Source organism: Drosophila pseudoobscura, chromosome X (assembly GCF_009870125.1).
Source record: "Drosophila pseudoobscura strain MV-25-SWS-2005 chromosome X, UCI_Dpse_MV25, whole genome shotgun sequence".
In the NCBI taxonomy this organism is placed as follows: domain Eukaryota; kingdom Metazoa; phylum Arthropoda; class Insecta; order Diptera; family Drosophilidae; genus Drosophila; species Drosophila pseudoobscura.
In genome coordinates, this window is record NC_046683.1 from 39,778,566 (window position 1) to 39,802,081 (window position 23,516).

Here is a 23,516-nt window from a genome sequence, read left to right on the forward strand (position 1 = left end):
AGGTCCTTCCCGCCATCTAACGTAGGCTTTATTTTTTCAAAAGTTCTGTTGAGAACAGACCATCCTAGCTGAGGGTCTCAGCTGTGGCTCAGGTCCTCTGGGAGACAGCTGTGGCACAGAACCCCTGGGGGACATGTTTAATCAGCTATGTTTGGAGCAGCTATGTTCCAGTTTGATGCTGAAGCCTTTCACTCACCACAAAACACGCCTAACTTGCCTTCCGCCTACGCTATGGGGATTCTTTCAGTCCACTGAAAGTCACCTTTTCACCGCCAAGACGAGTCGCCCATCATTAAAGCTCAAATAAAAGACGGAAAAGTTCTCTATATAATCGTTTAAATTTGATTTAGAGGTACATACGTTCTTCTTAAATTAAGGGGGTGTGTACGCCTTCCACCATCCTTCAGGAGATCCTTCTGCAGAAAGGATATGCTGAAACAGGGCATCTGTCACTCAGAGGTCGCATTAAGCGAGGAAGTGGACGTTGAGCACATACTCGCTCGCACTCTCATTCGTAATGCGCGACCACCAATCACGCCGTGTGAGGCATGCACGTACCCGCATTCCGAAACACATCACGCAACGGAGAGGGGACAAAGGTCGAGAACCCCATCACAGTGGCCCATAAATAATCTGTCAAGGGGGGTCAGGGCGTTTTTAGTGGTGTCACAAGGCTGTCATGCCAGACGACTCTCTCCCCTCCTAACATTATTATCGCCTCTACAATCAATATACTTAGCACAAGCTATACAGAAAACAAAAAAAAATAAAATCAAATCTAAAATATTTCTAAATTAAATCCGGAGAAAGCCATGTTTGGGGGTAAGCCACGACCTAAGACGGCTCTGAAGGCGGCTATTACCGCTGCTCTGACAGCAGAAGATGTTGGCAACGGAAGCGTCTCCGAGCTGAAGGAGGTGATCGCTAACAGTGTCGCCAGCCAAAGCGGAAACAATAGCGGAAGCGGAACCGAAACCATGCCCAAGCTGCAAGAGGAGAGCGGTAGCGATAGCGCTAGCACTGGCAATTGCAGTGGCGCAGGCTTTGATGCAAACGGCTACGGAAGAATAGACTGGATAGGATCTGGAAACATCAACAGCAACAGCAACAGCAACGGAAATATAAGCGGAAGCAGCAGAGTGTCTAAGGAAAGGAAGACGATCGACAACATAATTGTTGGGAACGCCGACCGAAACAGAAACGACAACTGGAACGGAAACAGCGGAAGCGCTGACGGCGGAAACGGCAACAACGGCAACAACGGCATCTCTTCATGCGGTATCTTTAATCGCATTTTTACCCGAGGAGATCGGCTGCTCCGTCGCTGGCTGCCTGGCTACAATTATCTGCGCGACGGCAGCGGAAATCGCACCTCAGACACAGCTGAAAATGAGTCCGGAAACGAGTCCACAAGTGCGGAGGTCACCAACGAGCAGCCGACTGAGCTGGCTGAGCTGGCTGAGGCGCAGGGGTCGACCACTACGGTTCGTGGTCATTGGAACAAATGGCTGTCCAATGACATCTACCTAAGCGTGGGCATCACCCGAGCCGAGTTCAGCGCCCATCTGGAAAGCATCCTGAAGAAGAGGATGTTCCAAGAACGCAAGAAGGCAGCACTAGCCATGCCGCATCAGTAGCCGGGGGCTATTGATTCTCGTGCCATCTCGTGCCACCTCGTGCCTTACTTTCGGTCGCTTTCATTGTTTCAAAAAACCGAAGGGAACTCATTAAAATTAAATAGAGAGCAGCCCAGAACGCATTCGCATATCAATCTACTTTAAAAATTAATTGTGAATAATGAACGCAGAGATAGCTTTGTCAATAGGGGGAAGGCCGCTTATGAAGAGTGAGTGCCAATGAGGTCCCGGGGGAGCCATAAACCAAAGGCAAAGCGTGTCGTGTATCCGACTGTGGGATACCTCACAGCCTTAGTTTACTGATTATTTCTATTATCTACATATATATATATACCCGTGCCGATCGGACTGCCAGTTTGAGTGCCATATCAATAGGTTTCCTCTGGCACTACCACATACATATATAGACAGATGGCTCATGGTATTGGAAACGCTTCCATTGCTGCACACCACAAAAACCAACACAAAAAGGAATTGGAAATGAAAATGAAAATGAAAACAGAACCTGGCCGCTGTTTGCCAGCCCCCCCACCCGGTCCCTACCCGGGGGAAATCCATGTGAAAAGTGGATTCACTCCATCAATCCCAAACCGGTTGGGGGGCGGCCAATGTTAATCAGTCTACAACAAAAACCACTGCCTAATCGTTTATAATTGCAGTCCAGAGACAAACAAAGAGACAGACAGAGGCAAAGAGACAACAGTCCTCCGGTCGGACTGTCCAGTTAAACAGCCCGGCAGGCGGATAGGCGGATAGGCAGTCAGTCAGGCAGTCGTCAGCTCGATTGTGCGACAAATCCAGGGCAGCCTGGAAACCTGAATGGGGCCTGACAGCCACTTGAAACATCGATTTGGTCGTTGTCAATTGCCAGACACCGGAAGCAGAGGGATGCGACTAGCGCAGGGGAATGGGCATGTCATTGAGCCTGACTACAATTATGTGTATTTCAATTTGTTGGCTCTTCAACCGCTGGGTGGCTGAGCCCTCCTAATGATCTGGTGCTCCCTCTCCCTCCCGTACCTGAAATGGTAGCCACTCATTATTCGGCCAAGAGCCATTGGGGCACCATGACAAAGCGCTAACAAAAACATTACGCATACGCACCGAAAGCCGAACACCAACAGGAACTCTGCAGACGGAATACCGACCATAAGATACCCGGCAATAGGTGGCTTCTTTATTCTTCTTTTGTGAGACTCGTGTGATTCGTAGTGGAATGATTGACACAATACTATTCACTCAAGAGGCGTGTGTGCCCGTGACCCCTGGCAAGGGGTGTAGACCCGCCATCATGTAGGCACCCCATCCGAATGACATGTGGATCTAAGCACCTTCCACACAATGAGTCCATCGCATCGTCCATGTGTATAATAATAAAGAAGAGATCCATATATTTTTAAAAATGTGAAAGAATTTCTTCCTTTCCTTCCTGTTACACACATATACCCCTAAACGTACGCTTGCCACGTGTAAACATTGCGTATCCGCAAAGCAAACCAAACAAAATTAAGTACACGCAACGCAAACGGGATCCCCATTGGGTTTTGTCATTCCATGTGTGCACCGTCTCTTGAGCATCCCTTCAGCATCATAATTCTGCTGGCAAAGCACTTGAGCACTGGCCATTAACATGACTTTTGTCCACGCAGCTACCCCACCCACCCACAAAGAGATAGAGAGAGAGAGAGAGAGAGAGAGACAAAGAGAAGGTGGATGGTGCTCCTGTTGTTATCGTTGCCAATTCTAGGGGTGGCTCTAGTACCCACAGCCTGACCGCATCCTGCAAGCTGATGCCGGGGCATTCCCCAACGTCCAGCCCCATTGAATATTTGCGCTTGTTGCGGGGATTGCGTTAAGGGGGAGGCTGATTGAAGGGCGAACAGAGTCTGGAACCATTGGTAATATGGTAATTTATGTTTAAAATTACGGCAAATTGTGGATAAGAAAAGAGGGACAGATTGGGCCAGCAGAGGATATTAAACCGAAGACTCCGCCTGGCAATTGTCTGGGCAGAAACATCATAGCCCTTATGTGTCCACAAGGACATGGGGTATACACACACTAATTCCCTTGTAAGCCCTGGGCAACCTCCCGAAAAAATACATATTTTGTGTGTAATTTTTTCAAATATTTCTTTTATTTATGATTTTGTTTTGATTTTTTTTTTTGTTTTTTTATTTTTTTTTTTGTTAAGGGATTTTCGATTCGAGTTTTTCGAGTGGATTAAAATTGTAAATCGTAAATTACATTAAATTGTTCGTTCAATAATTAAAGAGTTGTTCTTGTTCTTGTTCGATTTCGTTTCGTTTCAATTCGATTCGATTTGATATTTGTTGCAGCAGTAGCTATAATTGAGCAAATATTTCCTAATGAAATCAATTTATTCATATACGATTCTAGTCAAAAATTTGTAAAGAGAGAAGGGCAAAGGGAAATAACTATAAGGAGAAGGAAGGAGTGGAAGGTATAAGGAGGTACATATAAGGGTCGTGGGTAAGTGGGTAAGGATAATGGGAGGCTTACAGAGGAGCGATACTTCAATGATATGTCTTGAAAGATACACTACGAGTACTTAAGGATATGTGTGTGTGAGAGAGTTGGAACGATTGGGGTACTCGTACCCCTTCATAAGTGAATGTAGATTATCGTCATAAAGTAGGTTATTGGTTATTTTGGAATTTTCACAGAGAGTGAGTGCGAGCTTATCGATGTATCGATTATTCCATTGGCTATACGTATAATTATCGATTTGATTCGTAATTTGATTAGCTGTGCATTCCGGCAATTTGAATTCGAATGAATGAAAGAATGAATGAGACTTGCCTAGAGTTGGTAATATTGGTTATTCGATTTGTTATCTCTTGAGACTCGCCTAATTACCATACGTAATCGATGAGTATCTAATTATTGCAGCGACGAGTCAATACGTTATCGTTAGAGTATTTAAATGACGATCAATATACCATTAATATATGATGAGTAATCGATCAAGCTGAACTGCAGACGAGTCATTGTCATCGTCATAAAGGAGTCATCGAGTCATCGAGTCAAGGCCCACCACTTCTTGGCCATCAATTATTTATTGCTTCCACTGCATACTGTCTATCGATGGGCCCATAAATACCATAAATAATGGATGACCATCGCTCCCCCAACTTAATTTTCCTCACTCCTCAATCGTACTCAATCGTGGCACTGCCCGCTGCCCACAGCCCCCAGCACCTGCTCAATCGTAGCTGAGGGAAATGGCCGACTTGGGCGTGGGCAGCGGCGATGTGGTGTTCTCCTCCTCGTCGTCGTTCTCTTGCGAGTCCTCCGGCTCTCCCAGAGCATGGACAAACTCATAGAAATCGATGCGTCCATCGCCATCCACGTCAACCTCCTTGATCATGTCCTCAACTGGTTAAGGGAAAATATTGGTATTTGGATTGGGAGTAAGATAGGGAAATGGGATCCACTACTTACTGTCCTCCTCGTCGAGGTCCTCGCCTAGACACTGCAGCACCGCCCGCAGATCGGAGGCGGTGATGTAGCCGCGATTGTGCTTATCAAAAACACGGAAGGCATCGCGCAGCTCCCGCTCCTCCTGGTCGGCCGAAGATAGGCCCGACTTGTCCTCGTACGTCATGTTCGAGAGAATGTCGACAAACTCCTCGAAGCTCACGTTACCATCGCCTGCAGAGGGACCAATCAAACGAGGACGGGAATATAGAGTAGACAGGTATGGGAACAGGAACACTCACCATCCACATCGATCTCCTGGAGCATCTCCTGTAGCTCCTCGACGCGGGCAAATTGTCCCAAAGAGCGCATCACGGTGCCCAGTTCCTCCTTGGTGATGCAGCCATCGCCGTCCTTGTCGAAGAGACGGAAGGCTTCTCGAAACTCTGCAAAGAAATGCACTAGTACCCACAGGTGCGTCTCCTGCCACTCCTTCACTCACCGCGCATTTGCCCCTTGGAGATACAGCGACGCTTGTCCTGGTTCTCGCTATCGCCATCGCCCTCGCCATCGTGGCCATCCGGGTCGGCATGCCCCGAGTCCGGGGCGTAGGAGCTGGAGCGCTGCGAGAACTGACGGACTTTCGTTTTGCGCTTGCTCCGTGGACCGCCGCCAATGGTCAGCACCGGGCGGGGGCGAGCCACCTGGCGGGGCCTGGATGACTGCTCGTAGTCGTCGTAGTCCTCCTCCTCCTCTTCCTCCTCATCGTAGTCGTAATCCTCGCCGTCTTCACCGTCCTCAGCATCCTCCTCCTCCTGCTCGAGAAGATTCCTTTGCGCGTAGCTAACACGCTGCCTCCTCGAGCCAGAGCCCACGCCCACTCCGTCACAGGAGCTGGAGTCCGTGTCGCCATCCAAGGGGCCAATGGCAGCACTTCGTTGTGGTTCTTTCCTGCGTGGCCTCTGACGTCGCTGTGGAGTATCCCCATCACCAGCCTGTGCCACAGCCTCCGCCTCTGCCGCCTCCTCCGCTTCCGGCCCGGCCAGAGCCCCATCCAGAGGCTGGTCTGGGGTGCCACCTGCGGAAGTCTGCTCCTCGTCAGGTTCGTCGCCACTGACGGCCGCGTTTCTCGTCTGAAAAAGACAGAGCATTATTCCCTTTCGTTCCACTCCTTGAATCCAGCAGATAGGAGTCAGTCCTCTTCCACTAGTATACACTCACCATTAGCTGGCGGAATTCGCGGGCAATTGTTGAACCAGTTAAAAATTTATTAACTGCCGTGAAAAGTCGTTTTCCTTCCAATGTGGCGGCCTTCCGCTCGCTGCTGCGGCTCCACTTCAAAGAATCCCCAGCGTCAAATCCCCAGGCTCACTGGGAGTCCGCTTCCGCTGCTGCTGCTCTCTTTCCGGCCTTTCCTGATGATATCGTATCGGTCGCTATCGTCTTGGGGCGGCTCAACGATTATGCAAATTGGAACGCATTGAACGCATGGAAGCCGCCTGCTGCAAAAGGCGGGGAGGGGAGCGGTTGCAGAGATATGTTAATTAAGCGATTCCAAATTGAATGCCATTTGCATATCGGGCACGTTCCGCTGTTCCCGAAATAACGACCCCCACGTGACCAGAGAGCGACAAGTGGACCCCGAGGACACTCAGCACAGGACGGTGCATGGAACATGGAACATGCTGCATGGTACATGTAGAGGGATAATCAGTCTAATAATCCATTTGATTGGCACACATTCATGTCATCTAGAGAGAAGCAGAGCAGAGGCTAATTGAAGCATTTGTTGTTAAGCGAAGTATGAAGAGTGGTCTAAAAGCACCGTTTTCACATCCAAGAACCCAAGAGAAAGAAAAATATAGATCTAGGATGGAAAAGATCTCCAGATTGAGAATGTTAAAGCATGTTAAAAGGAGGGTGGACTTATGGAGTGGAGTTGTAGACTCAAGAGTATTCCAACGATGAGCACGCAGGATGAAATCTTTGTAGGACGATGGATTTGTTGTTTTAGATCTAAGGCGGCGATGGATATTCGTTATAATTCCCTGAATATTTTCCATATATTTATGGCAGCGCTGTTGCTCCGTTAAAGCTACTGCCCGAACAGCTGATTTTCTTATTCTCCCCCTTTAAAGGAGCAATTCTGTCACTGGAAACGAGTACGACTACTATGTATGCTCGAAAGGAGAAGTCAAGAAGGAGCATTCAGCTTGTGCTACAAATTAAATCTAGTAGTCCCTGGACCTTAGAACGTTTTGTTTGGCCTCAGTCTCAATATCAGTTTTGGTTTCAGTTGCTTTACATCAATGCAAAACTTGAAGAAGTCAAATTTATAACAAATTTTCTGAACTATTTTTTTTTTAAAGTAATTTTAGTTTTCGTTTTGCAATTTTGTCGCTCCTAACATGAGTACCTCAATGTCGTGTGTGCAGCTAGAGAATTTGAAGCGAGTCACCAAATTAATTGGAGAGTACGAGCAACTTATCTCGAAGCAGACGTCATTGCCATCGGGAGTGCCTAACCCGAAGGCCAAGGTGTTGCTGATGGACCCGATGGAAGAGACATTGGCCAAGGGAAATGGCAGCGAAATCAAGGAAGTGCACGAATCAGATGTGCCGCAGCTGAAGGAGCTGGCGAAAAAACAGGAGCACCACCAGAAGCACCAGCAGGAGCACCAGAAGGAGCACCAGAAGGAGCAAAAAAAGGAGCACCAGCAGGAGCACCAGAAGGAGCTACAACAGAAGCAGCTGCAGGACCAACTGCAAGAGCAACAGCAGGAGTACCAGCAGGAGAATCAGAAGGAGCACCAGAAGGAGCACCAGAAGGAGCACCAGAAGGAGCACCAGAAGGAGCACCAGAAGGAGCACCAGAAGGAGCACCAGAAGGAGTACCAGCAGGAGAATCAGAAGGAGCACCAGAAGGAGCACCAGAAGGAGCACCAGCAGGAGCACCAGAAGGAGTACCAGCAGGAGAATCAGAAGGAGCACCAGAAGGAGGACCAGAAGGAGCACCAGAAGGAGCAACAGCAGGAGCACCAGCAGGAGCACCAGAAGGAGCACCAGCAGGAGCACCAGAAGGAGTACCAGCAGGAGAATCAGAAGGAGCACCAGAAGGAGCACCAGAAGGAGCACCAGAAGGAGCACCAGAAGGAGCACCAGAAGGAGCACCAGCAGGAGCACCAGAAGGAGTACCAGCAGGAGAATCAGAAGGAGCACCAGAAGGAGCAACAGCAGGAGAATCAGAAGGAGGACCAGAAGGAGCACCAGAAGGAGCAACAGCAGGAGCACCAGCAGGAGCACCAGAAGGAGCATCAGCAGGAGCACCAGAAGGAGCAACAGCAGGAGCACCAGCAGGACCAACTGCAGGACCAACTGCAGGACCAACTGCAGGATAACCAGCAGGAGAATCAGCAGGACAATCAGAAGGAGCACCAACAGAAGCAAGAAGAGGAGCACCAGCAGGAGTACCAGCAGGAGAATCAGAAGGAACACCAGAAGGAGCAACCGCAGGACCAACTGCAGGAGCAACAGCAGGAGTACCAGCAGGAGAATCAGAAGGAGCACCAGCAGGAGCACCAACAGAAGCAAGAAGAGGAGCACCAGCAGGAGTACCAGAAGAAGAATCAGAAGGAGCACCAGCAGGAGCACCAGAAGGAGCACCAGCAGGAGCAACCGCAGGACCAACTGCAGGAGCAACAGCAGGAGTACCAGCAGGAGAATCAGCAGGAGAATCAGAAGGAGCACCAGCAGGAGCACCAACAGAAGCAAGAACAGGAGCACCAGCAGGAGTACCAGCAGGGGAATCAGAAGGAGCACCAGCAGGAGTACCAGCAGGAGAATCAGAAGGAGCACCAGCAGGAGCACCAGCAGGAGCACCAGCAAGAGCAAGAGCAGGAAGCAACGATTTTGGAGGAAGAAGACGATGTAATGGAACTTGTGGAAGTAAAACTGGAGAGCCAGGTGGAGAAGAAGAAACGCTTTTGCCTGCACACTCTTTGGTGAGTAGTCCTTTTTTGGAATCCATTCGGTTCGATTCGGTTATAAATCTTTGTATTTCCCGTTCATAAGCATTCGTTTGTGTGATGTCCTGCTCAGTGCGCTTAACTTATTTGTCGTGTACCCGTTTAACGTCATATTTCCATGGAAATTGTCAAGAAATCACAACCATCAGCAAACGGGCCAAACTATTGAAGAAATGGAAGATTCCATGAGGGAGAACATCGTATCCGGAGAGCGACTAAATGCAATTGAACGATCCGAAAACTCATTCGAAAACAAAGCGAAGCAGGACCCGATGAATCCAATTAGCAGAGGTAAACAAGTAGTTTAAGGAATATTCTTCACGTTTCATCACATCATTTGAATCTAGACATCTACCACTATGAAGAGCACAGGACTTTAACTATTGCACAGACCATAGCCGCGGCCCACCCTTATCCCGATGCTGCTGAAATCGAACCTTGAAATAGAATTGCAGGGAGTGCACCTGACCCCAGACCTAGCTGCAACCCCAAATCAAGATTGTGAATGGCACTAAAAACGGCAACGTATCCTTCTGTTTTTCCAAATTTAAGTCGATTTTTACCTTGTTTTAAAAAAAATTCAAATATTGAAAACGAGAAAACGCTCGGAAAATTGAGTTTAATCCGATTATTGCATGGGACAGGAACATGACTCTGGCTTCCGCGGAATTAAAATTGCATTTCGATTGCCTCTGTGTGTGGCATCATTTTGAAGCTTATACTCGTGCTTATACCCTTCCAGCGGGCTGTACGACTCTGACCGGAGGCTTAGTCATTTTCCATGGGGTATCGATGTGCAAAGGGTACCCAAGCTTCGGACTTCCGTCTCTGGCTGCTCAGATGGAGGAGCAGAATAGCAGATGGTGTTGGCCAAGCGGAAGGATGTGGCCGGCATGGAGGAAGTGGATTGGGGCAGGCCACATACCACATTCCCACACATGTGGGTGTGGGATGGCCTGCACATACGGGGCTGCGGCCCGCAATTTAAATGCATGAAAAGGAAGTGCCAAGGCGTGAACAAGGACGCGGCCTGAAGGCGATAGGTGTGTGCCAGCAGGCAGAACATTACTCTTGCACCAGGGACATGCAGGAAGGCAGGTGGGATAGGGATAGGGAGGTGGGCACCCAAGCAGTTTCATATTTAAATTTCATCGTAGCAAAAGCCGATCCTGCCCCTGCTCGAACATTTAATCAGCATTTAACGTTAACTGCTCCATTAAGCCAATGACAGGAGCAGCAGCAGAAGGATGCAATGGAATGAAATAAAATGGGGCACAATTGAAGGGGAAGTAACAGTGACAATGGGATGCACAGGAAGCTGCTCGGCTGGATCGTATCTTTGGCAGTCCTTATGCATTCACTCTGGCATTCATTCACTATACGTTAAGGCATTTACTCATTGCTTTACCAAGCTCTGCGTTTACTCCTGCCTCATTCTCATTCATTCTGCTGGTTAGCCATTTCCATTCCCCATTTTCTCAGTGTGCAACTCTCATCCTCATCCTCGTCCCCGCCCTCGCCCTCGCCCTTGCCCTTGCCCTCGTCCTCGTCCTCGCCCTCTCTCTCGTTGTCGTTCACGTTATAGTATAATCCCTCTAGTACTCTGGTGGTAGAGTCGCGGGTAAAACTTCCTGACATGAACTAAATGAAGATACAACTTTCAACCTGCTCCCACTGATGGCGGACTCTTATCTGGTGGGGTGGTAGCACTTCCCATCCATCCAGGCGACAAATGCGTTGTTCTCCATAACTTTTTGTTAGTTTTGTGTCTCCTCTCCATCAGACAGAACATCTGCACCACCACCACAGAGAGGCACAGAGGAGAGGCCGACGGTAGAGGAGAGACCCCAGACCTCAGACAGTGGAGTAATCAACATTTGATAAATGAAATAAAGTTAATGTGCAAAGTTTTTAATAGATTTGAACATGGCTCCGAGAAGACCAAGGGCCTGACTTTGACGGGAGTGGAAAGCGCGGCTGGAAACCCAGAAGGAAATATAAAGCACAAGAAAAGTTAATAAGTAAGCCCGAAAGAAGTTGTCGAACCGCAGCTGTGTGTGGGATGAGAACTTAGTTGCTGGCGGCATTGCTGCAAGCGGATCATCACCCCGTGGCTGCCTCTAAGCCACCCTTAGTTAGCACCCCTGACGTATCCAGAACCACCGCACCGCAGTGGCAAACATTTAAGCTTTCGACCAACTCGAAAAAGCGTAAACCAAAACCGCAAAATGTTTTGGCGCACATTTTATTGTTTAATTTGAATTTCTCTGGCTCTTCCCTGCCCCAGAAGAGGTGGTGTGGGAATTTTGGGTGAAGGATAACCGCCGTTGTAAATGGATTACAACACTCCCATCCCCATCCCCATCCCCGTATCCAGCCCCGTATCCATCCCCACCCCTTCCCAGCAATGCAATCAATTAAGGGAAAGGGACGGACGACAAAAAAAACAACAAAACTTAAATAACATTCGCCGTTTGTGGAACACAGTAAACTCCGTCATACGCTGCGTATGCGTTATATTTGCATGCAACAGCAGAAAACAGGAGGCGGATAGAGAAAGGACGAGAACAGGCTGTGCCAGGAGGAATATTCGCAAAATATTCGAAGCTGCCACATAAACCAGAATTCTCATTAAAAAAAGAAAGATTGGAAGCCCGAAACTATGGATACTGCTCGTAGAACGCAGGTTTATGGTTTTAGGGCCACTAATGTGTTCACAGAATACGTCAGTTGGAGCCCCTAAAGAATGGAAAACCACGACTAAAATACATTAAATGGTAATCTTTGATTATTTTGACATCTTTCGAAAGAATCTACGGACAGATACAGATTCTTTGTCTCACAACGAAGACAACTCCTTGCAATTTCAATATACCCTGATCGTCAAGAGTGTGTTATGCACACTTATTTGATCTCAAGAATTAACCGAATGTGATTTAAAATATAAAAATAAACAGGAATAGGAATAGGAATGAAGATTCAAGCTCTGATCCATTTCTTGGAGTACCTGGAGACGGTTTGGTCAGAATCGTCATACCCTTTGACGAGGGTATCAAAAAGGAGAGGAATCCAGTACAAAGTTAACGCATAAATCAAACAAAACAAAACGAAGCGAAACATAAAACGAAGCGTGCCGGGCAGCCAGAGAGGTTGTGGGGAGACGGCAGGATTGGGCAAACTTATGTGTTCTGGACTCTGTACCACCCCCGTGCCACGCCCACAGAGCACGTAAATATTTGGTTTGGCAATAAAAAAATTTAACAACGTAAAACGAAGCGAGGGCAAAACCAGAATCGAAAGCAAATACATCGATGTGCAAGGTAGTCCAGAATATATGGAGTACGGAGAGAGGAAGTGGCAACCATGGAAAGTTTTCCCTTTGGGGATTTTCTACAGTCATTCTGCCACGTCTTCTATACTCCGGTTCCTTCTTACCTTTCTCTCGATATCTTTTCACTGGAAAGAAATCATTTTTTGTACAAAGCAACAGCTTTGTCCGCGGCTTTATCAGGAAAGTACTCAAAAGTACTGAGTACTCCAACACACCTACATGAGTACTTCCTTTTATTGTAGGTATTCAGAGACGATTCCCATCTTTAATCACTCCTCTAATAGTAGTGGCCATCTATTTGCCTTCTCCCCAGCCATCGCAATGCTGGGTGCTAGCCCCTTAAATAATTTATATACCGCATGCCGCATGCCGCATGCCGCATGCCGCATGCTACATGTGCAAAAAGGCCAACGAAAGTGGCATGAATGAATATGCATGATAATCAAGTGGCGACGTTGCGGTCCACTCTCAGCATCCCGTCCCCCCTCTCGCTGCACCCCACCTACTCTCCACCCACACACACTCCGTGTCACTGCTCTCTGCCCATTCTCGCACAAGCCATCACGCCGGCAGAATGCAAAGCATAGCAAGCTTTGCAGGGCAAATAGCTCGCACTGTTCTCCGGGTGCGTCTGTGTGCGTGCTAGTGTGCAATAGTGTGTGCGTGTGTTTGGTTCTGCCTTTGTTTAGTTCGTTAGTCACACTCGCACAACAGAATAACCAACAAGAGTGGAAATTCTAGCCTTTAAAAGCGATGCCGGCGATACCCTTACCCCGAGGGCCACTCGAACGAACCCCAAGACGGAGAGAATATCTACAGATGGAGTGCATGCAACTGAAAGAAACGGGTTCAAGAAAGAAAGGCTTTGCCGGATTTGTATTCTTTGCCGTTCTCGTTGCAAAGATCTAACCAAAAGCGGCATACCCTCTCTGCCTTCCATTTGTGTGTTTTGTGACATTTGCATACGATCTGAATGCCTTGAACCCTATATCTAAAGCTGACTAGGCCAAAAGCCCCTCTTTTCAAACATGTCCCCCTGACCCATTCCAATAAAACTTGCACTTGACTTGCAGCTGAAAATTGGTAACAAAAATCCAAAGTCCAAACTTTGGACCAAAACTTCGGGGCCAAAAGAAAATGGCAAACACAATTGAACTTGGCTTGGAATTCGCAAACAATAGGTCAAAAGCGAAAGTTTCTGGCCACAAACTTGGCCACTTGGCGGCGCTGTCCGAGTGCAATCAGAAAGTTGGCATTTAAGGAGGGGAAATGAGCCAAGAATGGGCAGCAAAAGGATGCCGTAATGGAAAGAGAAACTGCAGCGAAGGAGAGCAGATTGATGGAACCTCATATAGCCTCACAGCTTCCCAATAAATATTTCTGTTCTCTGCAGCATTCTTTGCCTGCAGAAAAAGAGTTCTATGCCTCAAATGAATAGTTGCTTTTTCGCTACATTAAAACTTGAATAAAGTCTGTGCCACAAATACGACAGATACACCCATCATGCCGCACCATGTGGCGGCACTTAGGGATATGGCATGCCAATGTTGCACCTCGAGATTCGACGAGAGATAAGTCGGTTTGATTATTCCTGAAGCAATTTTCACAGCTTCTTTTACGGCCCTTTTTGGCTCTTTGGCCGGGATCGAGTCCTTCTGGGCGATAAGGTTTGCAGCTGGATGGTGGGCCACCTGCTCGAGTTTTTGTACAATAGAGCGTGGACAGCTCGACAACCAGACAAGGACATCATGTCTAAAAAGATATACACGATAATAACAAAACAAAATTTATGTTTGGAAGAGTACAAAAGTCAGAGAGCTTACCGGCTCCCCTTTTTTCCTTTAAAGCAAAAGCCCCCCCCATAGAGCAAACAACTTACTGATGTTTGGGACGAATTAAATTATATTTTAAGGCAAAATCTCCATCAAATATTTAAAAATTGAGATCGGTTTCAGAGTATACAAAAATATTAAAAAAAATATATTAAAAAAAAAAAGGAAAAATGGGATGCATTAAAGTGCACAGTCTCTTCGTGTTCTGGTTGTGTGGATGACTAGGATACTAATGGTACTTCCCGCAAAGAGGAAGTCAAAGAAGTTCCACAATCGCCGTTAGGGCCTCGGAATACTTTACACACATACATGAAATAAAGGAAAGAATCAAGGAATAAAATAGATAAACAAAAATAATAACGAATATAAATACATGGAAAGGAGGATGGAAATTGGAGATTGGAAAATGAAGGATGAAGGATGGATTGAAGGCTGGCTGGAGGGTTGGTGGATCAACGAAGATCGGAATGGGATCGGAGGAACTCACGAGTTTCTTTTCTGCCCCCACGCGTGCGATTTGATGAATACGCTCGATGGGCGTCTTCTTCTGCGGATTGCTGATCATCGTATTAGTGCCATTGGGCTTCGTTTCCGTGTTCTTATCCTTCTCGTCCTGCTCGCGTATGGCCTTTATCAATGGGCACTCGGGTGGAGCCACATCCTCGAGAATCACCTTGCAGCGTGGCTTCGGTTCTTCAGGCAGGGGTATGGGGTACTTGAGCCTCCAATCAGAGTCATGCATGGCGCAAGCCAGCCCCTTCAGCGGCTCGGAGCACAAATCGCTGTTCGGATCATCGGGGCCAAATACACGATCGACCGGTCTGAATTCCTCCCCGTCCGGATCCAGGCCGAAGAACCGTGCGGCACGCTGTGGCCCTTTGTTTGAGTGATCCACAGTGTTGGCCATATTTGTGCGTTTTTCCATGTGTATGCGTTTGTATATGAAAGTGTTAGGGGGTGCGAAATGTGCGGAGGAAATGTGGGGGCAAAACGTGCAAACGCTAAATGAAAATAAAACAACATAAAACGAAAATATGTAATTTAAATTAATAATGCAAAAAATGAAACGAAACATCCCTGGGAGCAGGACACAAATTTGCAATTGGTCGGCGGCGTCCACAGATGACAAATGGTATACTTGCTCCCTGCAAGACACTTTCTACCACGCAATCGAAACTTAAAGCGTTACAAAGCAACAGAGAACACTACGAAGCATTTGATCCGATCAATGCATCTTCTTTGGGGAAACGGAAATGGAATCAAGCACGAGGCTGATACCCATGAATATGGACTAAAGCTAATGGTAGTGTGTAATGATAGCAATACAAGTATAGGAGCTGGTGGCCAACCTCCTTGCCGAACGGTTATGCCCATGTCCGAGGGTAACATTGCAGGACCTCCGCTACCCAAATATGCAAATGCACACACGCGTGTGCTCCGCAGTTTAGATGTTTGTCTTTTGGATGTTATTTTGCAAGGTATGTCCCATAGAAGGTGCAGGCCCCAGAGCTGCCATACTGTCGATTCAATACACCTTCTGCCTTTCCGTGATGTTGCTGGGGCTCCTTTTACAAGTGCTGCTGTTCTGCTGTTCTGCTATTGCTGCCTTTATGGTAGCTCCCACGGTTGTTCCATTCACTCTTTATGCTCCGTTTTTGTTGGTTTTACTTTTGCTACTGCTTTTACTGTTGCTCTTCTCCATTGCTTGTTCTCTGATTGTGCTCTGCTAGTGCTTTTGAGTCCCAGTTCCTCTTTTGAAGCCAGAACAGGACAAAGCGCTCCGCTTGAGCCTTTTATTCTGCGCCTAGTTTCCCGCCCCGTCGACACTTAAGCCAACGCAAGGTGTACCTAATATAAGGTGAGGAGCCAACAATATACCATGACTTCAATCTCTGTTTGTTGTTTTCCCTCTGTTTTCCCTCTCGTCATTGCTGCTCCTTCAAATTTACATTCTCTGCGTTCGCTTCATCTATTTTACGTATTCATCGGGAACATTTACATGCGTTTTATTATCTCTCTCTCTCTGCTCTCCACGCTATTTGCGTCTCTCTCTCTATCGTTTTGCCCACCCTTAACCCCTGTTTCGTTACATATTCAAAGGTTTTTGCCGCCGCCTTCTGCCTTCCGGCACAGATGCCCTGTGGAACACATTTTTGCCAAGTGGATTTGTTGCGTTTCCTTTTGGGTTTTTGGGGGCTTTCGAGTGCCCCACTGTGTGCCTGTGTGTGTGTAAGAGCATATGTGTGTTGGTGTCTGTGCGAGGGGCTTATTTTAATATCAACATATTTATGATGTGTTTGAACACAAAGAAAGTCAGTGGGTGAAATGGTCCTTGAGATTCAAGGGATGGAAATATTGTTAAATTTATGTAGACGATACCCTTATACACTTATGACCCACATTCCATTGAAAAACCAAACATTTCTGGCAAGTTCTTAATGGAACCTCTCCTCTAGCCTGGCTGTTCCACATTGGATGCCCTCGAAACACTCCATGACCCATTTTCCAAACGAAAATCAACATTTGTGGCGAGTTTTAAAGAAATCGTTCGCCAGGCAACCCAGTTACTGGGAGCAACTGTGCACTCTAAGCTCCTCCAAATCATTTTCTATTGCCCTCTGCTGCTCTGCTACTCCTGAGATGTCAAATAGCCATTCCTGGCATTCCTTATGCATGCAAATCTCAAAATCCCCAAGTGCAGTCAGTTTTCGTTGTCTTTTTAGCCTTATGCTCCCCTGATAAATTATATATAAGAAATTTCCATTTCTCCCCCTAAAAAGATGGCTGACAGCCTCTGACTTTTGACTTCCGACTTCTGACTTGACTGAGTCTCTGACTGACGGAGTGACTGACTGAGTGATGAGTGTGGCTCGACTGGAACCTCTCCAACCCGCAAACTCAAAGGGGGCAAAGCGGCAGACCAATTAATTTTCCTGCCTCAAAATTAACAGCAAGCCGAAGATGAGATTTTTGATGGGCAAACATTGGCGTTGGATTGATCGATCCTTTTCCAGGATGGGCCCGACTTTTGGCTTTTTATGGCCACACATGTGAGTGTTATGTACGTGCAAATTCCTTGCCAAGCATCCCATTATCGATATCATTTATCTATCGATTAAAAGGTCAATGTGCAAATTTCCTTTGAGCTTAAAACTTATGGATAATCACAGACTAGTTGATTTTGTAGCTAAACGTTATACAGGTACGATTTCTATGTAATGAGTTAGCTTTTCGGTGGCATCTTTATGCGTCTTATTATGATTGAACAATTTTGCCAAGCGATAACAGATCGCTTGTTACCAGAACGGATCCTTTGGCTTTTTTGAAGCTTTTTTAAAACCAAAGAACTCTTTAGCGGAGCGACTAATGGGTAGTAAATCTCATGACACTAATTATTGATATTGGCCTTGCTCCTCTTCCGTGCCTTGTGTCCATGTCTATGTCCATGTCCACATCTCCGATGGGGCTCTTGGGGGTAACCACTCGGATTACACTTTGCCGAAAATATGCTAGAAATGTTCTTTCCTTTCTCCGGTTGCTGCTTGCTCGTTTCGGGCCCTGCCTCACTGCTTTCTACTGTTGCTGATGCTGTTGCTGGCGCTGGTGCTTTTCTCTCTGCATTTTCTTTGTCGCCGTCGGTTATTGTTGCCAGTTTTCCCCAACAATGCGGCATCAGCAGCCCCCTAAAGGACAACATGAAACATGCTAGAGACCTTGTGGGGGTGGCATTGGGATGGGACATGAATACGGACAGGCGAGGCCAGCGTCGAGCAATGTCCCCCATCGCCATCGCCCCGCACCCTGCTGTCATTGTAGTGCAGGCTGCAGTCTTTTGCTTTTCCCCCTCTTGCTCGGAAGCAGAAGCAGCAGCAGCTTACCTGGACCGGGACAGGAAATGGCCAACAGCTTATTGCATAACCCACAAGCAATGCCAGCAATGCCAATGCGTCCAGGCCGGGATTAGAGCTCGCCTATCGCCCTCATTCAATCGTCCTCTTTGAGGGCAGGAAATATGTTAAGCAGACTTCATGGCGCGAATGCTTCGAGACTCAATCAGTTGATGGCAGGCACGTCCTGTCTCTGTGGCCTCTTTGGCGGCTCTTGAAAGTTCTCCAATGGAATGGGAAACTTTTTGCCTTTCGCACCAAAAGATTTTCGCAACTGAAAATTCTTCAACTTTGCTGACTTCCAAAGTCATTCGAGTAAAATATTTCGACATATCTCTGTGCATGTCTTTGCTTGACACCCACACACACACCCGCACACACACACACACATAGAAAGAAAGGGGAAGGAGGAGGACACCGGACCCAGGACACATGCACACGCACACGCACACGCATCTGGGGCGACAAGTTGCAACTTGATCCAATTCATTAAATGAAAATTATATTTTATGATTTAAATTGCATTTTCCTGGAGCCCTGTCTGCAAAGGCAAAGCAAAGGCAAAAGCATCCTGTGCATTGATATGGCATGTATCGCATCGCATCGCATTGCATCATGTGTGTGCATCGTCACTGGAGTCTGAAACGGGGCCAGGCCTTCTCCACCTGCTGCTCCTTCGCCTCCTTCGCCAAAGGCAATGAATCATTGCCAACCCAAGCCTGGTGAGGATTTCTCTTCACTGCACTCGTGTGGATGCTGGCGGAAGGTATAAGAAATCTGCTCTCATAATCAAGATAATCGCAGTATACATATGTGATAGAAGAAACCTTTTGCTGAAGCAAAAACATGCTATGGCCTCTACAGTTTGAAAGTTATGGCAAGCTCATCGGGATCGGATAACTTTCACACTTCAAATATGAGCCATCTCCTATTTTAGGATGAGGCCAACACCTCCTATCGTTTGCAACGTTCTTAATTGTTTTTAAGATACTGTACTGCTGAACTGCTATGCTGCTCTTCTTTTACCATCTGTAAACCTCAATAATTAAACGGTAATTCTGTTTCTTGTTGGAGCCTCACAAAGTCAGCGCGTAGGCTGCCGGAAAAAAGGAAAAAGAGAAATCTATAGGAAGGCAAGGCAAAAGCACCCAAACAAAAATAAAAGGTTGCCTAAAAAGAGTTTTTTGGTTTTTGGGTTGTGCCTGGGAAATGGCAGTCGAAAAACAATTTCAACTTGTTAAGCTTTTATTGTGTGTGTGTGTGTGTGTGTTTGCTAAGGGGATGAATGTGAATTGAGAGCTGAAGATGAAGCGCCGGGGGAAACCAAAAGAAAAATGAAAATGTAAACTTTCTCATAGCCAGCTCCTCCTGTTTTCTACCATTTCTGTCTACTATCTATGCTCCAGTGATCATTTAATTGCGAAGATAATCATTTGTCATATTTTTGCAGCAGCTCCGCTCCCACTTTTGTACGCTTGATTTATGCTTTGTGCTCTTTCATTTTACGCACCGCGCTTTTTGTGTAATTGCTTTTGGCTAGCAAAACTATTTCCGGTTCCGGTTTTTGGCTTCCGTTGACATTTTCTGTGCTGCGTCATCCTTCCTCGCTCCATTTCTCTAATTGCTTCCGCTAGCAATTGCATTGGTCTCTCAGACCCAATCTAATCGCTTAACTTCTGCTTCAACATTGTTCCAATCTCCAAATTATATAAGCCTTGACAAATGTGTCTCTCTCTTTAGCGCACTCTCCTTCTCTCTCTCTCTCTCTTCCCCCTTCCCCTCCCTCCTCCCATCCCACCATCAGAATAGCTCTTGGAGTGGCAGTCCCCAAAAAGCATGCTACACGTTTTGACAGACTGACAGCTGAGGCCATCAGCAACGTGGACATGGAGGGGGGCCTGTCTCTCTCTCTCTCTCTCTGGTAAAAATGCCCCCAATTAGGTATGAAAGCGTGACAAGTATCCCAATCACGATCACGACTGAGGGGATATTAGAGCCTTGTCTGCAGGGAGGGACTTCAAAGTTAACTACATTTATTTTTTTAAGCAATTTCGGTAAGTATTGAAGTGATGAAAGTCTTTTTGAAATCATTATTTAAGGGATTCTACCATTCTACTTAATTGGAAACTATTGTTGAGTTTTTCGCTAAACCTTGTCTCAGGATAGTCAGGATATCTCATTGACATCTCGTTCCATCGTTGATTTTAAAGCATTCGCAACTAAGACTCGCGACTGCTCGTGTCGCCACTCAAGCCTCACGCCCATCTCTGGACACACGGGCACGGCAATGGCTTGGGTCAGCGCAAATTCAGTCGGGACTTGGCCTGCAATTAACGCAACAAGATTTGATCCCTGCCCCGAACGCCTCATGCCGCCTGCTTCATCTTGGCCACTTTCTTGGGCCGCTTTCTTGATTGTATTTGGTGTAATTTTTAATTAGCTGCTTTGCTTTCGTTCCAGACCCGAGGCGACCCTCCCCTGTTCTGCCATGGTCCACTTTTGGCCGGGCTAATTGCCTTTTTCGCCCACTCCGGATCAGGGGACCACGACATGTGGCTCGTAGCGGTTTGGATCGAGCGACGTGGGACCCTCATTCATTCCCTAGCAGACATTTTTTAATTTAATAAAACTCTCCTCACAGTAATTAGCCTCAGTGCGAATTAAATGGAATGGCAGTCAATATTTCATATGCTGCGCCCCAGGCAAAATGGCTTTTTCTCTTTCTCACTCTCTCTCTCTCTCTGTGTGCGGCATGTCGATACATTTCCGTATTTACATTTCCGAACTTTTTTGGACAGTCTGCCATTCGTTTTGAGAAATTGCCACTGACATTCGAGCTTGATTAAATTTGAATAAATGAATATGCAAGCGAGAATGAGAGCTTGCTGGAAGCTCGGGCTCGCTACGGCCCTCGCTACCCAAGGGATTTTTGAGAAGATTGTGGGAAATATGTGAAAGGGAGCAGAATAGTACATAAAAAAACAGTTAGTTACATGACAGCTTAAAGTTGAAAAAAGCCGATAGTTGGAAGTTTGATAATAACACCGAATTTCACACCCAAAATAGGTTAGTATTTGGTCGAAGTAGTTTATAAAGCAGTTTATAAAGTTCTGCCTTGATCTCTTAAGGTATCAATAAAATAGTTGCAGAAAACAACTGCTAAACAGTTGACTCTAGAATCGAGAAAACTTGCAGCAAGATCACACACCATTCGTGACGCCACTACTATTAATGCTGCAACGCAGCTAAAGAAACTTCTTGACAACCGCGTTCCGATACTGTTTTCTCGCTCACACCGACGCTGCGGCAGTACGACGTTTCGCCAATACATATGTTCTAGAAAACTGCAGGGCATTCAAATATCATCAATACACATACACAAATAATAATTATAAATGGATAAATATATTAAACAAGCAGAGGGATCCATACATCTACCGATCGGGAATAGATATTACATGTACAGACGCATAGGATCAGATTTACTAGCCAGAAATAATTTGGGCGCCTTTTTCGAAGAGCGACAGCCACACACACACACAGACACACACGCACACACAACAAATACAAACATTCCCGGACAGCACCAGAGAGCGGCATTTCAGCCAAAACAAGCCCAGAAAGAGGCCTGACGGAGCCGCAACGGCGGAACGGGTAAACAAACGGACGAGCGGAGAATTCAATGAGAGAACAGCGGCTATTTCGGCACATCGCTTCTACATACTATCTGTCATTCTTTTGGCACTCCTTTGGTACAGGTCTTAGTTTCCCAAAACATAAGTGGCAGACAGCCACTCACACAGGCCACACACGCACTTGAAAAAAATTGGCAATATTTTTGAATAAGGAGCTTACACGCAATTTTTGGCACGCACTCGATAAATCTCACTGCTCAGACGAGGACCAGACGCGGCAACAATGGCGAGCGAACTAACTGTAAAAACAGGCACCAGCGTGACCGAAAAGGCTGTAAATACCGTAAATACCCCACCGGAGGAGTACACAGAATCCGTAAAAATACGCGCAATCTTACTATCAGCAGACTTTCCGTCGCTTAGATTACTTATAGACGTTGATTATGGTGCCGATTTGACCAATATTTTATTAATTATACTACACTTTAGTAGATATATTCTTAGTTTTATTTATTTCGCCAAAATTCTTCTCCTCCGACGGCTAACCTCACTCTTCGATTTAAAATGGCCGTGCCGTTAACGCTGCAAAAGCACTAGCGCGGTATGTTCCATAAAATACCGGGCGCTGGTATTTGGTATTATATCCACGGCACTGAGTCTGCTGGTTGGAATCAGCTGTTGTGTTAGATTTCTTTCAAAAATATTAATATCCACATATTCTCTGTATGAATAATATATTATTTTCATATAATATTTATCTCACAATAGCATCGATATTAAAAATAAGTAGCTTTCATTAGAAAGCTAGAAATTAATTCTAGAAATTATTATTTTTAAAATAATAGCATGTTACCGCCGAAGCCCTTCCACTTATCGAAAAAAATATCGATATTTTTTTACAACTGTCCCTGGCCAGCAAAAATTGTAATTAAAATTCGCGGGCTTAATATATGAAACTATGACTACATGAAACAATAGAAAAAAAACTGCCGATTCGCGAGAGATAAGCCGCAAACGGTATTTTGTTATATATATATTTATTCGAGGCATTCCCGCATACCCAGAAGAAAACCCTCGAGCTGACCCATAAACTGATGGATGAGTATAATGAATAAAACATCTTCGATGATCTGCCGAATTGATTTGACAAATTCAATAAAGTAGTTAGTATATTCGCCAGTCCACAGAAAAATTATATGATATGATATTATCAACCGAAAATATATATCGATATTTTAGCATATCAATATTTAATATCCCTAAATGGAACATTTGTAAACAAATATATATAAATACAAATTTTAATTATTATACATGATCCGCAACATTGTTGTAGGCATGTCGGGAGACTATTGTTGTTGGACGACCTGTCAGAGAACGAGGTGAACCACTTGGCCGACGAATCGGCTTCCAGCGCCCACAAACGGGAGAGCACCTGCATCTGCTTCGTGGGCAAGCGTGACTTCAAGTCCTTCATTCGCGAGGCAATTCCATACATTAGCTCCCCACTTCCTGTCCTCAAGCCCTCACTTTCCCTGCATTACATCGCCTCTAGGAGCGGCCAGTTTGTGGATATTGACAGTGGGGCCATTGTGGGTACCCATGAAGTCATCCACCAGTGGACCGTGGGCCAGCGCTGCCGCCTCGTCTCCTTCTTACAGACGTGCATTGTGGCCAGCAAGATTCACTCAAAAATATTTTTTGTGAACACGAGGACCCCCTGATTATA

General features: G+C 46.3%; 3 protein-coding genes across 9 annotated transcripts; 2 read left to right on the top strand and 1 right to left on the bottom strand.

The window, feature by feature from the left end:
• The first annotated feature begins 664 nt into the window (after positions 1-664).
• On the top strand, positions 665-1,755 carry LOC4815551 (cell wall protein IFF6). Its single transcript, XM_001355441.4, has one exon. The coding sequence runs from the start codon at positions 813-815 to the stop codon at positions 1,635-1,637; it is 825 nt and encodes a 274-aa protein (XP_001355477.3). The 5' UTR covers positions 665-812; the 3' UTR covers positions 1,638-1,755.
• Positions 1,756-3,815: 2,060 nt separating this feature from the next.
• On the bottom strand, positions 3,816-22,261 carry LOC4815871 (calcium-binding protein 4). Of its 5 annotated transcripts, XR_004470037.1 has the most exons (7): positions 22,008-22,261; positions 6,300-6,580; positions 5,581-6,211; positions 5,381-5,524; positions 5,103-5,312; positions 4,518-5,036; positions 3,816-4,460 (listed from the first exon to the last, which is right to left on the bottom strand). XR_004470037.1 is itself a non-coding variant. In XM_033383126.1 (6 exons), exons 2-6 carry the CDS (start codon positions 6,300-6,302, stop codon positions 4,864-4,866), a joined length of 1,161 nt encoding a protein of 386 aa, XP_033239017.1. In that variant the 5' UTR covers positions 6,303-6,580; positions 22,028-22,261; the 3' UTR covers positions 3,816-4,863. The 5 variants fall into 5 exon arrangements, 4 of the variants coding, with proteins under 4 accessions (XP_033239017.1, XP_001355476.3, XP_015041168.2 ...); XM_033383126.1 differs by having other exon boundaries at positions 3,816-5,036; positions 22,028-22,261; XM_001355440.4 differs by having other exon boundaries at positions 3,816-5,036; positions 6,300-6,577.
• On the top strand, positions 7,347-9,719 carry LOC6902110 (putative mediator of RNA polymerase II transcription subunit 26). Of its 3 annotated transcripts, none has more exons than XM_033383124.1 (4): positions 7,347-8,542; positions 8,687-9,078; positions 9,149-9,393; positions 9,450-9,719. In XM_033383124.1, exons 1-4 carry the CDS (start codon positions 7,487-7,489, stop codon positions 9,542-9,544), a joined length of 1,788 nt encoding a protein of 595 aa, XP_033239015.1. In that variant the 5' UTR covers positions 7,347-7,486; the 3' UTR covers positions 9,545-9,719. The 3 variants fall into 3 exon arrangements, with proteins under 3 accessions (XP_033239015.1, XP_033239014.1, XP_015041169.2); XM_033383123.1 differs by having other exon boundaries at positions 7,347-7,810; positions 7,883-9,078; XM_015185683.2 differs by having other exon boundaries at positions 7,347-9,078.
• Positions 22,262-23,516: the final 1,255 nt, after the last annotated feature.